The 17,053-nt window shown below is 36.0% G+C and overlaps 1 protein-coding gene across 1 annotated transcript in view; it reads right to left on the reverse strand.

Moving 5' to 3' along the window:
* The window catches only part of LOC129503908 (T-cell receptor-associated transmembrane adapter 1), a 35,029-nt gene extending 22,374 nt beyond the window's left edge, over positions 1–12,655 (reverse strand). Inside the window, exon 1 of the mRNA XM_055316380.1 lies at positions 12,519–12,655. Coding sequence (XP_055172355.1) covers positions 12,519–12,525 — 7 coding nt within the window. The 5' untranslated portion in view covers positions 12,526–12,655. The remainder of the gene's footprint in view (positions 1–12,518) is intronic.
* Positions 12,656–17,053: the final 4,398 nt, after the last annotated feature.

The raw sequence follows: 17,053 nt of genomic DNA on the forward strand, positions 1-17,053 counted from the left end.
GTGTGAGGAATGGGGCCCTATTTGGGAATCAAAAGTAAAGAAACGGGATCTTTGCCTTCAAGGAACTGTTTAGTTGGGGACGCAGATGTGTAAACACAATCAGAAGTCCTATGTGACCATAGCTGCAGCAGAGCTTATATTCCTTCATGGTCTCAGCCTCCTACATGACTGCCCCGAATCAGACATCATGCTCAGCTCTTTCAAAGAAATCTAAATAGCATAGTATTAGATACAATAAACAGAACAGGCAAATCCTTAATGGAAGGGAAATTAGTTTTGCTTCCCTATTCTGTCTTTAAATCGGCAAGTAAAGAATCCCTAGACTGAAATGTTCTTTGTGTGGCTCTCTTTTACCTATTTTTTATATCTCAAATTTGATGTTTGAATTGTTAATTTTTTTTTTGAGTACTTATTGACATTGCAGTGTGGTTGTTGAACTGCTCTCAGTGGTCCTGTTAGAGGAGGTCGTTCTTTCTCTGTCTCTCTCTTTCTTCCTTTCTTGGCATCATTTATTTTTAAATGAACATAGTTAGGCATCTAGATGACTAAATATATAAAATAGATATGCATTTGTGATATAGATGTACCTATATGCATATAATTTGAATATTGCTTATTTATATATTCTTTGCTTTTGTTTGAACTAGGCTGTGGCTCTTTAAACACCAACAAATCTGTCTACTGCCTCTTTAATTCTGTACTATGTTATTTAGATGTTCAAAATACTGTAAACTCCACAGGAAATAGAATGATTTCTGCCTTCTGTTCTGCAGTGCGAGACATACCAAACATGATTTAGAAAGATTTTAAAAGAATTAGTTAATAAATGGGAAAAGTTAACTGATTATGGTAGTGAAATGTATGGTTTTATTTTCTTTAAGGAAATTTTTATGTCTCATAAAGTGTAAAAAAATTGAGAAGATTTGAATAGTCTTTAATCCTCCAATAGACCCACTGATTAATGTGGTTAAAAACACTAAGCTTTGGAAGGGACTTATTTATCCATCATGAACATAATCTCATACTTACAAGAATTCTATAACATAGTAATCATTAACTACTTAAAATATACTAGAAATTCTAGGTATTGCATGGTACTGCCTATATTCCTAGAACTGTTTCTTTGATTTTTATGTTTATGAAAAAAACCACAAGTGTCTGCTTGAGTATAAATTTTAAAAATTCTAGCAATAACAAAATCTAGAATAACATATGAGATTCTCTATTAAAGCATAAATGGGTCACTAACATTATACTAATTAGCCTTTTTAAAAAGACTTACCAGTGTGTCTGGGGGATTTTTACCATGTTATTGTGTTATTTTTAGTGGCAGCATGGAATTACACAGTATGGCTGTAATATAATTCATCTACCCACCTCTCTAAAATGGACATTCTGATTTTTTAAAATGTTTTCTCTTACAAACAATAATGCAACACACTTCATTGGACAGGCATCTTGGGCATATGTGGGCTTATCTGCAGAAAGAGGCTCCTCGGAATACAATTGCTGGATCAAAGGAAATTTTTAAAGCATGCTTTCGAAGAGAGCTTGTTCCCCACCTCGCATTGATAACAGTCCTTTTCAGGTAGTTAATGTAACTATAATTGTGAACAAATGGGGCCAGCTAGCTGTCTCTTTGCCAGATGGGTCTCAGTTTCCCTCGCTACTATCACAACACAAAGGTATTCATTTTCTGCTTTCTATGACCAAATTAATGGTTAAATCAATGAATTCTGTTATTAAAGACTTCTTTTCTTCTTTGTGTATATATCACTTAAAGACCCACAGTCTAGATGCAGTTCTAGGTTCTTCCACATTTTAAAACTATTTGAGGGCATTGCTATATTTTCTATGGGATAGATCACAATTATCAATTCAGGATATTCAGTCTGTCAAGTAGACTCTAATCACTTATGGCATTTGGTGACAAAGAAATGAACTTTAGTTGCTACACAGAGGCCAAACATGTTATATATATATATATCATCCATGTTCAATATTAAAAGCAATTAGTAAACTCAGACAAGCAAAAACAGAAAAGCTAAGACTCAACCATAATCCTATGATGAAGAGACAATCACTGTGAACACCTTCATTCATATACTTCCTGTCATTTTTCTTTGTGTAGAAATTGTTACGGACAAAGACATAATATTCAATTATATTGATTATACTATTACTTATTTTTCACTCCAATAATTTATAGTGTGTTTCTTTTCCTATAAATAAAATATGCTTTCATGTCTGTTAGCTGCCAGATATTCCATTGAATGAATTTTCCATAATTTATTTAAACAATCCCTTATTGTTAGACCAAGTTGCTTGTGATTTTTACTTATGTAAGCACTGTTGTGATGAATATCTATAGCTAAAGCTAAATACATCCAACCTTAATTTTTTTCGACAAAAAAAATTCTTGACTTGCTAGATTGAAGGACATAGACATCTTAAAGGATTTTAATATAATGATGGCCCAGGTTTTAAAACACAATACTAAGCAGACCCTTTTCGGGTCAGTCTGGCCTCTGTCCCTGTTGTTTCAGTTGGCCCTGATTTTATGTGCATAACTATTTTGGTTCATCCACACTACATCAACTGCCATTCCTGGCAGCTACTATCTTTCCACACACTGTCTCATATAGTCCCCTCCTTTGTGGTTTTTCGGGGAAGTTGTTCTTTTGTCTTTTTTCTGGAGCCTCTGATGTGGGTCCCTCATGAGGAGGTGCTTGCTCCTATCTCTGCCCCAAGCATAGTGACTGTAGAGGGTGAGTTGCTTTGTTTCAAATGAAGCATTTGATAGATATATTAATGATTTACCTTTGGCCAAATTGGGTGACTTGTAATCTTGTTTGAAGTTAGTCAGATTCTAATTTTCTTTCCTTTCCATGAACTATTTCCACAAAATGTTACTTTAGATTTCCTATCTTTTAGGACCCGTTTGTTATGCCTGAGCAATAATATACCATGCTCCAATCACTCTGAAGCACTTAGGTTTCTCAATAGATACCATACTTACCACTTCATGCCCCTATGTCTCGGTATGTTTGCCCCTTTCCCTTAAATGCCTTTCCCCTTACCCATTTGACAAATTACTAGTCATTCTTCAGGACTACCTTTTCTTTGAAGCATTCACTCTATGCTACCTATCTACCCCAAGTGATATCTTTTATATCTCTCTATAGTTCAATGAATATTGAGGTAATATTTATCATTTATATATTTATAGGTCAACATTTATATATTAAAATCTCTCTCCACTTGGCTGTGAACTTATCAAAGAATGGAAAGGTCATATTCATGTTGGTCTTCATGCCTCCATATCCTTGTTGTACCTATTTTTGTGGAGATTGAGATTTATAGAAGAGTGTTCCTCACTAATAAGACGCTCAATAAATGTTAGCTATTATTTTTTTAATTGTATTTGAGCATGGCCAATATACAGTGTTACATAAGTTTCAGATGTACAACGTTTCTATATGTTATGCTATACTCACAAGTGTAGCTACCATCTGTGTCCATACAACACTATTACAATCCCACTGACAGTATTTTCTGTTCCTTTTATTCCCATGGCTTATTCAATATATTTCTGGAAACTATTGTGTTTTTTTTTAAAGATTTTATTTATTCATGAGAGTCACAGAGAGAGGCAGAGACACAGGCAGAAGGAGAAGGAGGCTCCATGCAGGGAGCCCGATATGGGACTCGATCTCGGTACTCCGGGATCACGCCCTAAGCCAAAGGCAGACATTCAACTGCTGATCCACCCAGGTGTCCCTAGAAACTATTGTTATCCTAATTCTCATATTACTACCAGTAAGACTCCTAATTTTATTTCTGCAACCTATTTAGCACAAAGTATGTTCTTACTAAACATGTGTTAACTGACTAAATAAAAGACAAGTGGAGTAAAGATGGGCAATGTAATGACCAGGGCCAACAGCAAGGTTCTGAGCAAGTATGGGGCCTAAGCACACTCACAACCTTGGAGAGACAAGTTGAAGATTCTATTCCATTTGTCTCTGGTACTACTGAGAAAAGACCTATCTCCCAGCAGCTAGAAAGAGATCTCTGTGAGAAGGAGGGTAGCACATTAGGTCACTGTAATCTTGGTGAAAGTGCTCATCAACAACATCCTAAATCTTTCTGTCCTGAATCTACATTTACCAAAAACCCTATAGACTATTGTATTTTTTCCAGGAAACTTGATACAAGGAAGTTGGTGCTAACAGCTAGTGATCTGATTAAATTTATGGGGTCCACCACTAGAAATATAAAATTTTATTTTCTTGTTTAAAAATCAGTCTTTGGGAGTTTGGTTAGGGTCAGTGAAATCTCTGGGAAAAAGGAATTTAGAAAAAGACCACTAAGTTGAGGTAAGCAGCCTGAGCCAGATACAACCCTAGGAAATATATGCCTGCATAAAACTGGAATGTTAATAACATAAGAGTCAGGGTGAGAAAAAATAATCTCTTCACGAAATGCACAATAACTTTCAGAGATATGAAATGGGATGTGCTTTCAATCTCTTCAACTTTTCCTTGAAGACTAATGTTTCCATTTTTACTTATTAAATACACAAGCTCCTACTATGAGAAGACACAAATAAGGGTTTTCCTATATACTGATAACATGGTTATCATTAATCAAGAGTGGCCTCATGAAATAGTTGTTTGTCTGGTTATTATTAGAGGAAGAATGGACAAAAATGTAACTGCTTAAAATTCAAATTGTTTTAGACAAATATCCATTATTATTTTTTCAGCCTAGTAAATTATATACCATAACATAGTATAATATAATATAGCTTATGTAAGAACATATCACAACTAATTTTTTATACAGCTGATGAGAAAGTTGCTTTGTTTGCATTTGATAGATATATTAATGATTTACCTTTTGGCCAAATTGGGGGACTTGTAATCTTATGTCAGAAATAGTCAAATCTAATTTTTCCAAAGACATACAGATGGCTAACATACGCATAAAAAGATGCTCAACATCACTTATCATCAGGGAAATACAAGTCAAAACTATGATGAGATACCACCTCACACCTCTCAGAATAGCTAAAATTAACAATACAGAAAACAGCAGCTATTAGGGAGGATATGGAGAAAAGGGAGCCCTCTTGCACTGCTGGTGGGAATGCAAACTAGTGCAGCCACTCTCGAAAACAATGTGGAATTTTCTCAAAAAGTTAAAAATAGAACTACCCTACCATCCAGCAATTGCACTACTAGGTATTCACCCAAAGGAAATAAAAATACTAATTTGAAGGATACATGCACCATGATGTTTATAGAAGCATCATAAACAATAGCCAAATTATGGAAAGAGCCCAAATGTCCATTTACTGATGAGTGGATAAAGAAGATGTTGTGTATACACATATACACACAATGGAATATTACTCAGTCATCAGAAAGAATTAAATCTTGCCATTCTCAATGACATGGTTGGAGCTAGACAGTATATGCTAAGTGAAATAAGTCAGAGAAAGAAAATATCATATGATTTCACTCATATGTATAATTTAAGAAATAAAACAGATGAGCATAGGGAACAAAAGAGAGGCAAGTCATAGAAAACTGAAGGTGGCTGGAGGGAGGTTGGGGGGCGGATTAAATGGATGATGGGCATTAAGAAGGTCACTTGTGATAAGCACTAGGTGTTGTATTTTACGTGATAAATCACTAAACTACTCCTGAAACTAATATTACAATATATGTTAACTAACTGAAATTTAAATAAAAACTTGAAAAAAAAAGAAAAAATGTTTACTTCAGAAAATTTGTAATTGGAAAAAAAATAGTCCTGTCTAGAATTATTACATCAAATACTAAGGCATATACTTTGGAACCTTGATCATTCACCCATGCACATGCTGAAAGGATGTAAAACTGATTTTGGAAGGAAATTTTCACCCTGCCTATGGGTTCTCCCAAGATCTACTTCTTTTTTTCTTTTTTTTTTTTTAAAGATTTTTATTTATTTATTCATGAGAGACAGACAGAGAGAGAGAGAGAGAGAGAGAGAGAGGCAGAGACACAGGCAGAGGGAGAAGCAGGCTCCATGCAGGGAGCCTGATGTGGGACTCAATCCTGGGACTCAGTATCAGGCTCTGGGCCGAAGGCAGACGCTGAACCGCTGAGCCACCCAGGGAGTCTCCCAAGATCTACTTCTAAAGGGAGATAGAACTGGCTTCGATAGCTTCCTATTCTGGGACATGTCCCAGTTAATGTTCCTAAAATGTTTTTTTTTTAACTTTTATTTATTTATGATAGAGAGAGAGAGAGAGAGAGAGAGAGAGAGGCAGAGACACAGGCAGAGGGAGAAGCAGGCTCCATGCACCGGGAGCCCGACGTGGGATTCGATCCCGGGTCTCCAGGATCGCGCCCCGGGCCAAAGGCAGGCGCCAAACCGCTGCGCCACCCAGGGATCCCCCTAAAATGTTTTAAGAGAATATCAAAGCTGTTTCCATTTCAGCTGACAATCTGCCCTAAAATGTCAACAAAATATTGAACTTCAGGTTGTAGTCAGAAAATAAAAATTAAAACACTTTGTTGTTCTTTTTGTTCTCTTCCATTTTGTACAGTTTCTGCCTATGTTATCAGGGCAAAATTAATTTTGATTTAAGGAAAAGAATCAATTGTGTGAAACTTGCTATTGAATTCATTAATTATAAAGATTCTATGGACTAGAAGATACTGTTTAATGTATCACTTGGCATCTTAGGTAGAAGAAGCTGGGAATCTCAAGAACTGGCACATTTTCATTCTTATAGTTCATGTGATTATTACCATTGGCCATCTGTCTGTATTTATGTATCATTTCATACACAATCTATCTTAGGCAAATCTCTGGGGCTATGCGATACCCATTTTTGTGGCCTAATCATATCCCTCCCTCCTTATTTTACTTTGTCTTGATCTATTTGGTTATCTTTTATACTGTACTATATACTTCAATGTACTTTGAATACTTCTTTTTCTGGGGGAGGGGAAAGTAAGCAAATACATACATAAAAAAGAAAAATAGTTCTCTAGAACTTATCCTTGAGAGAACTAACAATTTACTTCATACTTAGTAGGGGTTTTTCCCTTTCCAGTTCTCATAGCCTCTAGTATTTAGTATAGATTCAATAAATAGTTGTGGTTTGGGTAAATAAAATAGAACACTGTATAAAAAGGTATACTTCAAGGCAAAACCCCTCATCTTATCTTTATAATTACACTGACTCTAGCTATAATATACCCTACCATTTGTGCAAAATTGTATTTCAATTAGAAGTTTCCCTTTATCCTTTTTAATTAAAAGGAGCACTGAAAAAGTTGTATCAGCCCATTAATTGGGACAAGAAGATAATTTGCTCTCAAGTACAAAGTAACAACCAAATCAATGTCATGAGCCTACATTTTGCATAAAGGTCTTAAGGAAAGTCCTAGAAATTTTCGTGAAATATGTTAGCAACAGTAAGGCAAGAACTTAGACCACACTGTACATTCTCCTAGGGCTCGGTTTAGTCATTTACTGTAATGATAAATTTGTTTCACGTAATCAACTGGAGGTTTTTGAAAACACATGCCAAATTCTAAAATATGGAGTTGGTTTAGCACGGTCTCTGGTTTTCCTCTGATTTCAGGAGTCTCCAACTCCTATCTAACCTTCTTCTGTTTTCCAAGATTCTTTTCCTTGTGTAATGTGATGTGAGCTTTAACCAGGAAGATTTTCATTTAGAAGCTTTATATTTCATGACATTCTGGATGGCTTTCATAATTTTTTAAAAGGATTTTATTTTTAAGTAATCTCTATACCCAGTGTGGGGCTCAACCTCATGACCCTGAGATCGAGAGTCACATGCTCCACCAACTGAGCCAGCCAGGGGCCTCAGCTTTCCTAATTTTTTGATTGCTAACAATTAATGCCTCCATATGCAAAAAAATATATGCATTTAGCTACTATGTACTAAATGTATTGACTAAGTAGCTAAATGGTGGAGATTTTCAACCTGAATGGCAAATCTATGTAAATGCTCACATGCCCATGCGCACACATACCTTCACACCTCCCTTCACCCAGTTGTGTTCCATATGCAGTATGATTCTCTCCAGACCCATGTGGGTATCCATTCAGTGTAGAGAATGCTTCTTATAATATTAGATGCACAAAAGTGCTCAAAAATTCTTGCCCAACAAATGCCATCTTTAGTATCATTATTCCATAATTGTAAATAATTCCCTTTAAAAAACTTTTATCAATTTAAAAAGAGCTCCCACACAATTGGAATTTAGTTCTTTACACTAAGGCCTTTACCAAAGGCCTCAGGAAGTTATTAGTGAGGCCATGACAGCTAGGAAAAGCATGATTTAAGTTTCTATCTAGCTTTCAATTGCCGGGGGCTAATCGGCTAATCATTGTAGCTTTGATTACAAGAACTCTGACTCCTTTAAAGCCAACAGTAGTTGGCAGGCACTGTATCTGGGATTCACACTTGCATGTGCTCTGGAGGGAAACTCAGCTGAGCAAATGTATTGTTTGTCCGCCAGCAGGTTTGATTCATATAGAAGCCTTTGCATAACTAACAATGGAAAAGCAATACATAAAATGCCTTGTTTTTCCCTCATGGAGTCTGTAACTGAGACAATTGTGTAAGTTTATAGTATATGGTGTTTCATGATTGTTTCTCTTCCTTGGCTTATAAATTCTGTCAGAGTGGTGACCATCTCCTTGTTGCCTTCCACAAATATGTGCATCTACTTTAGGCACACTGGAAAGTTCAAAAAAAAAAGTTCTGCTATAACCATCCCTATGGATCCTATGAGTAACAAGAATTTTTCTTACTGTGATGATGGTTTGGTGTGGCACTTGGTGCATTCTTGATGACAATTTGTGGTGCGTTGTCAGTATTCTCACAGCCCCCGACTCCACCACTACCCATCCCCATTACCCCACCAATAAAAGCCATTAGAGTCATAGATAGAAGCGCAGGAAGGGATTCTCAAATCCACTCCCAGGCTTTTGAGTCAATAAAATGTTGTTTTTAATGCAACATTGAAATTTGTCAACCTTAAATGAGTGTCTGTTATGAACAGAGTGTTATTTGAGAAATGGATGGTGATGGGGAGAGGGACAATAAGCAATACGGGGCATTGGAATGTCTGCTTCAAAGTGCACAGGCAGATTGAGTGTAGTCACTTACTCGCCCTGTGACTTTTTGAACCTCACTAAGCCAATTGTAAAGTTGGAGTTCAGATTCTCATCTGTGTGACACCAAGGTCCCTCTTTCTAGTACATCATGATTGCTCTTAACCAACACTTACTGAATTTGTTTTTTATTTTTTAGATTTTATTTATTTATTCATGAGAGAGAGAAAGAGAGAGAGAGAGAGAGAGAGAGAGAGGCAGAGACACAAGCAGAGGGAGAAGCAGGGTCCATGCAGGAAGCTGGATGTGGGACTCAATGTGGGGACTCTGGGATCATGCCCTGAGCCAAAGGCAAGACGCTCAACCACTGAGCCACCCAGGCCAGGCGTCCCCTTACTGAATTTGTTAAGGAGAACATACACGTGGAATGAAGTGGGGGGAGATTTTTAAGACAGTATGTAATTATTCCTCCAGTACTGGACTACTTGTCACATTTATAAAGAAACTTGAATTGGGATTGGTCAACTTGAGAAATCCTATTGGCATTGCAATGTTGCCAAAGTCCCTGCTGTTGATGAGTCTTTATCTGTATTCACTACTCTGTTTTATATACATGCTTATTGTTTTCTGTTGGAGAAGCACCTTGGTGAGATCCTCTGAAGATGCCATGGGTGTTTGGGAAACTGTCATCCAACAAAATTTTAACTACTGTGTTTCTTTATTATTTTAAGAAGGCCTGTTAATTTTTTTTCTCTCTTCTTTCTAGTTCTGGAATACTGAGAGAATTAAATAAAATACAAAAAGCCTGGAAATATGACTGATAATGATGTTTACTATTATTATTATTATTATTATTATTATTATTAGGGTTTTTTTCTAACTTTACAAACCTTTGTGTTGAGGATAATGATGTTTACTATTAACTAGCAATTTATGGGCATTCACTTCTCAAAGCTGAGACCCGTAAGTGACAATCTTTCCTGGATTGACCTTCCTTAAAACCATTACCTAGATTAAATGATGAAACATATTGTCTTTGACCCATCTTTAATTTAAAGAACACCTAAGTTTAAAAGATGATTCATAAATTAGTCCTACCTTGTCTCTAAAGGAAAGGCTCATTGTTCTCAGAAAGGCAATTGAAGCTCAAGGGAAGAGGAAACAGAGTAAAGACAATGAAAATCCTTTTTTTTTTTTTTTTTGGAAACCAGCAATGTGTAACTAAGTGTGGATCACTGTGCAAACTAAATTAACGGTAGCCCACAGGAGTTGTTCTCACCAGTTGGTTCAGCTAATATTGATTTTATGTGCATGTAGAAACATGAGAGGAATTATGATATTGGCCCATTTATTGATACAGTGAGTGCAAAGCATGTAGGCAGGAGAAAGGGAAAGGTTTGAGTTTTTCTTTTCTTACGTTGTTTTACTTAACTAGGAATGATTTTGCTTTTCACACTTTTTAACTTCACCTATCTAAATGTAAAAAAATCCTATCATCTGACTCTTTTTTTACATGAACGTTTTTTCTCCTCCTTTTAAGATCTATGGGTCTTTAATGGTATTTTCATCTCTTCTGTGGCATTGGAAAAGGTCTCAACTGACAATAGAGGAACTCCTGTATTAACTCTAAAGGGAAAATCTAAACTATGAAATGGTATGGAAGAAATGTTATCATATCCCTCATAAAATTAGAATTAATTAATCCTGAAGATAGTTGAATGTCATATTCACTACCTTTTCATTCCCACCCTTCCTGAATTCTCCAACACCATCCGCTCGCTCATGGCCACTGTTCATAGTATTGCTATATCTATTTTTTGCAGGCACTAGCAAAACTGGAATAGTTATTTTTGTTCTCTGCCAATCTATGAACCTGGAAAAAATAAAGACAGGTGTGCAAACCATATGTCAGGCTTATGCTCCCTGTGTGATGAATCCAATCAATTGATTCTAAAAGCCAGCAAACAAAATACTGGGAAGCAAATTCATAGAAATTATATATAATAACTTTACCCTATCAATGGCTCATACAAATTGATATTAAAAGCACTATAATTAAGCAAAAGGTATAATCAGACAATGTTCAGGTTGTATGATGATAAACAGTTTAAAAACCCATGTAAAAATGTTCATTATAATCAAAGTAATACATTATCAACAATGGGTTGGCATATTACACCTTTATGCATAGAGATTTTTTAGATGATTCCAGCCTGTTCAGGAGAAACATGCTAGGATGAGAGTGATTGACATCACTCTTGGAAAAGCAACTTAATAATAATGAGACTTACATTGTTCATAACCTCTCACTCAGTAATGCCAATTCTAGAAATTATTCCTAAAAAAAAACCCTTAACCTAGAAAAAGTACAGAGATGTTCATCTTCCTGTCATTTGAAATATCGTACAACTGGATACAACATAAATGTCCAACAATAAAGAAATAACTAAGGAAACTACAATTAACCCAATGGATGTCATTGCCCACATTCATCTAAAATGATTAAGCAGAAATTATCATAAAAAGGCAAAGAGTTATTTTCTAATGTTAGCAAAAAATCTGGATATATGATTTTATGTTCATTATTATTTCAGGTATGAAAAGCAAACCATGTAGAACATATTGAATAAAAAAGTAGGAAGGAAATACAACATAATATCTCGTGTTTTTTTAAGGTGATGTGAAGTATGTAAATTTTTTTGTTTCATATATATTTCAGTTTTCCTACTTTATATGTGTTTTATTTTACAACAAAAAGGTGTTTATTAAAGAAATTAAAAGTACATAAGACATTAAAAGAGAAATGAAACCACCAACGTGGAACAGACGCTCAGCTAATTGATGGGAATTTGAGCCTTGGGATCCATGCCACGGAGACGGAGTTTTCACTGGCCTTTGGAGACTAGTCATCTCCCTACTATTGACAATTGGATTAATTTCTGGGAAGATAACACAATTCTTAAACTCAAAGGAATTAGAATGTGGTTACTACTAACCTGCTTTATAATTAGACAAAAGAGGAATATGCATCATCAACAAAAATTTCTTCAAAAATAACAGATACTATAAATGGCTTAATTATCAGTGAACACTTACTGACAGCTGCAACTAGCTTTATGTTATAGAACTTTTTTCTTTTTGAAAAAATAACATATTCATTAAAATATTTCCAAGTATGTTCTAATTATACTAAAGATTATCTAACATTTAAAAATAATATGTAAAAAAATAAATAAATAAAAATAAAAATAATATATAAACTAATTTACTTCCCAAATCTTAAATGGTTTTTTGGCTGGAGACATGGAAATTTTTTAGTAATTTTTTAGGCATAGGAATAGAAGAAATGAATTAAAAATACCACTTACCTGACATGCTTTCTTTGTCAGAGAAATCCTTATGTAGCCATAAGGCAAATGTAAGGATGAAAAATTCTCCTACAAACTTTTTTTTCTAAGTAAAGTTGCTCGGTTATTTCAGAAGCAGTGTGCCAGTAAAACTTGTTTAACCATACCTCAGTTTTCTCTCTTCTGTGTCTTAAAATCTTTTGTGTGTACTTTGCTCAGTAACAAACAGGAAATGTGGTGATGGAGGCTTCTAGAGTTTTGATCTGAAACCAGTACGCTCTTAAATTTTCATGTTACATGAGAAGAAAAATCCCACAAGCCTCTGTATTCTGATATTTGGATTTTTATCAATATTTGAATCTAATTTAAAAACAATAATGAAAGCAGCATATGAATTAGCCTGGGAGGGTTCTCCTAGGCCTCTGGAGAGAATCCAGCGATCTCCTCAAAAGTGAGTTCACATGGAAACAAAATAAAATATATTAAACAGGGGAGGAAAGAGTGAGAAGCCCCCAGGTGTGCTCAGCTGTTGGTTGTGCTTTCTTTGAGGCACAATGGAGGAAAGGGGATTGATGCTTTTTGAACACTGTTATGTGCCAGATGCCTTTTTACCTGGTCCCACTGGGACACTGGGTGCCAACCTTCTTTCCTGGCAACTTTCACTCCAGCCAATGGGAGTCCCTCTGTCCAATCTAGGGCCACTAGGCAATGAGCGCCAGCTCGCAACACACAATCCAGTGTCTTGGTAATCAGAGGTTCCTAAATATTAGTGTGCATAAGTGTGATACATAGCACTGATTTAACATGCATATTCCTGAGCCCTCCGAGTATTTGGAGCACAGTCCAAGAATCTGCATTTTCACAAGTGCCTCCTGGTTATTTTAAGATATAGGTGTTCTCAATGATGCTCTGAAAAACTCATGTATATGTCAATGGTAGTGTTTATTTTTGGCATCAGTCAGATAAAGATGATCTGGGCTGTATCTGCGTATATGGTTTGTATGCATTTGTGTGTACATACATCTGCTGCATATTGTGTGTCTATAGATATTTGCTCATGGATTCCACTGGTTTTAATTATAGAAAAATGACAAACCTGGATCCGGTTTACTACAAAAGGGGATGCACATAAACTTTAAGAACAACTTAAAAAATGAGGCTTTTGATGCACAGACTCAGAACAAAAATATTAAATGGCCTGCAGGATATCTTACTCTCGCTGATTTCTCTAAGGTTCTTGGGGCAGGGGAGTATTGCTCTTATCCATCATAAAAACTCCAGCATCTGCAATAATGTCTGGCATGCTATAGATCTCAATAAATATTCTCACAATTATTGAATAAATAAAAGAATGCTAATCTTCTGCTTTCTCCTTGTTCCATTAATAGAAAACAACTTCCTAGTAATGAAAATACGGTGTTCTTTATTCTCTGAACGGGGTTGACTAAAACTAACAGATTTTTCCACTTCAATCACTTTCCTCCCCAAACATTTCTTGTGAATCATTGAATCAGAATCTGTAAAACTGAAAGAGACCATGGAGATTCCGTAATCTTCTAAAAGAGCATTTTTCAAAATACATTTCATAGAACAGCCCTTTTAAGAAAATTTGAGGATAAATTCACCTCAACAGATATATCTGGAAAAGCTCTTATTTTCGCTTTCATGGATGCATATAGTATATTAAAAGCTTAGGTAAGTCCTACAAAAAGTAAACCTGAATAACCACTTTAACAGAGCTTTTTCTAAACCTATTTGGCCAGAGAACTTTTTGTTCAGGACCATCCATTAGCAGGGTATCGGGTTGAATGAAGCAGGCCTCGATGCCCACAGACCAAGAGCTCAAGGGAATAGAAGTTTCAGGTTCATGGAGGGACCAGAGGACAAAAAAGAATTAGAAGGATCCAGCCAACAGTTAAGTAGGACACAAGAATGGAGATCTATTCAGGAGGAGAGGGCCCAGTTGTGGGGCAGTTTTGAGCAGTTGAGCTTTGTGCCTAAAAGAGGACACCTGGCAAGGAACATGGAAACCCCAGGCTCAAAAGGAAACTGCATAGATTGCCTAAGCAGGAACATGGACTTTTGAAACATGGGCAAGGTAGATGCCCATTTAGATCAGCCAGGACCTACAGAGGATGTGGGAGAGATAAGGGATCTCAGGACTGGAGATTTCTTTGCAGAAATCTGTTTCCTCCTGTTCAAGCAGGAATCATGCAGAGGATGAGGAAATGAGGAACAAGGATGCCCTGGTTGATCCACAGAGCACAGATCCAGAAACAAGGGTGTTCAGTGATTAGCTTTGGTTATGAAAAAGGTCAGCTTTAGTGAGAAAAATTCAGGTGGAATTCAGGTAGAATAATTCAGGCAGGAATCCTGAGGTTAGCCCCAGAGGTGTATGACTAAGGACAGCCCAACAGGGATATAGACTCAAACCAAGTGAACCAGTTGGGACAGCGCCCAAAGCTGCCAAAGCTGTCCCTGCCTCAAGCCTGTGTTACACATACCAGTCTGCAGAAATCTGGGGAAGGCAAGAACAGGGGAGACAGGCAGGGACACAGAAAGGGTATATCCTGCTCCTTCAGGTCAGTAAGGCAGCCTGTGGTACATGCTGAGTGATTACTTAATGGCTTCACAGATTTATGAGCATGATGCATGATTGGCATCTCCAAAATGGTAAAACTTTAACTGATAAATCTGAACCACTTCACAATTTCTAATTATTATAATATTTTTGAAAAGTGATCTGCATGACAATGTTCTCCATCCTGTAGATTTATAAAATCAGGATATAGAGCAAGATTGTCCAAGGTCACATAGGAAGTCTGTGCCTGCCTGTGCATTGGATAACTCCACATATGTTTGAAATTTGCCAGGAGGATAAAAAAAAAAAGATAGCTTTTCATTAAATATATGTGGCTGACCACATGGAGACATCAGAATATAAAAAGGCTTATGGATTTATGTTTGTTATGAAATACACTAGTGAGTACAATCAGAGATTTGAATGATGGCTTCATAAGTCATGTTCAAATAATAAATAAACATGAGGCTTCTGTAGTACTTTTTAATGAGTTGAGTTCTCGAAATGAAGTTTAGCAGATAGCTGGACTAAGCAGATCTGTCCTGACAAGCTTGAAGCAGTTAAAAATATTGTAGGAAATTTGGGGGGGAAAGGTATGTGGTTCTGCTGGGCACCTGTCAGGAAATGAGAATTTTAAGGTCAACAAAATTGAGGTTTTTGTTGCCAAGAGAAAATGAAAAACATATCAAAATGGCAGCTGCCATTCAAAGCTTCCACACTCAGAAAAATGGGTCATAGGGTATAGAAAAAAGACCAATTTTCAAATCTCTTTTTGATGGTCATCTATTTTTATTTTAATCTTTATCATTATAGTATATTTATTTATCTATATATATATACATCACAAATATATATTATATATGAATATGTATTTTAAAGTTCAAGAGGTTTCAAACTGTTAGTAGTAGTTACTAATAGGGAATTACCTCGAACTTCGGATTTACGCTTTATAAATTTGTCTATTGTTTAAATTATTTTCAATAATATGCACTGAATAAAATAGCTGGACTAAAAGATGCCTTATTTTTTAAAAATATTTTGTCTATTCATTCTAGAGAGAGAGAAAGTGAGCAAGAGAGTGGGGGGAGGAGCAGACTCCACATTGAGCAGGGAACCCGATGTGGGGCTCAATCCCAGAAGCCAGGACCCTGAGATCATGATCTGAGCCAAAACCAAGAGTCAGATGCTTATCTGACTGAGCCAGCCAGGTGCCCAAGATGCCTCCTTATTTTAAAGGATCTTTGGAGCACCTTTATTTTACAGAAACAACTTATCTCTCTGTGTGATTTTTCTTTATTCTGGTAAGTCATTCTTCAGTAAGACTGAAGCTGGTATGCAAACAACTTTATGAAAGACAGGATGGGAGGGACCCTGTGCTTCCAATTATGTGGCTTTAAAATATGAAAGTATTCCAAATTAATGATGATATTACAATTACATCTGATTAGACTCTACTGATGATTCATTCATTGAGTTTATGCTATAAGATCCTCCAGAAAACATAATTAATTATTTATGGTGGGAAAAAAAAACAAGTTAAAAGCAATTGAACAATGCATGGATTTGGCATAAGATTCTCAGATCTTTTTATTATACTTATTATAACTTCGTAGGACCATAATTCTTGGAAAATTAAATATTAAAATAAAAGATGAGGTAAAATTCAGAAACAAGGGAGAGTAATGCTATCTAATTAAGACTACCTAATAGTAGGTACAGTCCATCTACCCACATGTGAAAGGCTTAAGTATTCAAATTCTCTAGGAGAAAATAATTTGCCTTATTACAAAAATTTCTATGTAATGTCCCAGAGAGAGTGCTGTTAGCAAAGTCAAAGCATTCTGAAGAAAATTTGTTCTTATTTGGAACACAACTGGCTCAAAGTAAATCCAGTTTATTTACCATAGAACTTCTCATAGCTTGGGATCCCTGGATGGCTCAGTGGTTTAGCGCCTGCCTTTGGCCCAGGGTGTGG

The sequence above is a fragment of the Nyctereutes procyonoides genome, unplaced genomic scaffold, assembly GCF_905146905.1.
Source record: "Nyctereutes procyonoides isolate TBG_1078 unplaced genomic scaffold, NYPRO_anot_genome, whole genome shotgun sequence".
Classification (NCBI taxonomy): Eukaryota; Metazoa; Chordata; class Mammalia; order Carnivora; family Canidae; genus Nyctereutes; species Nyctereutes procyonoides.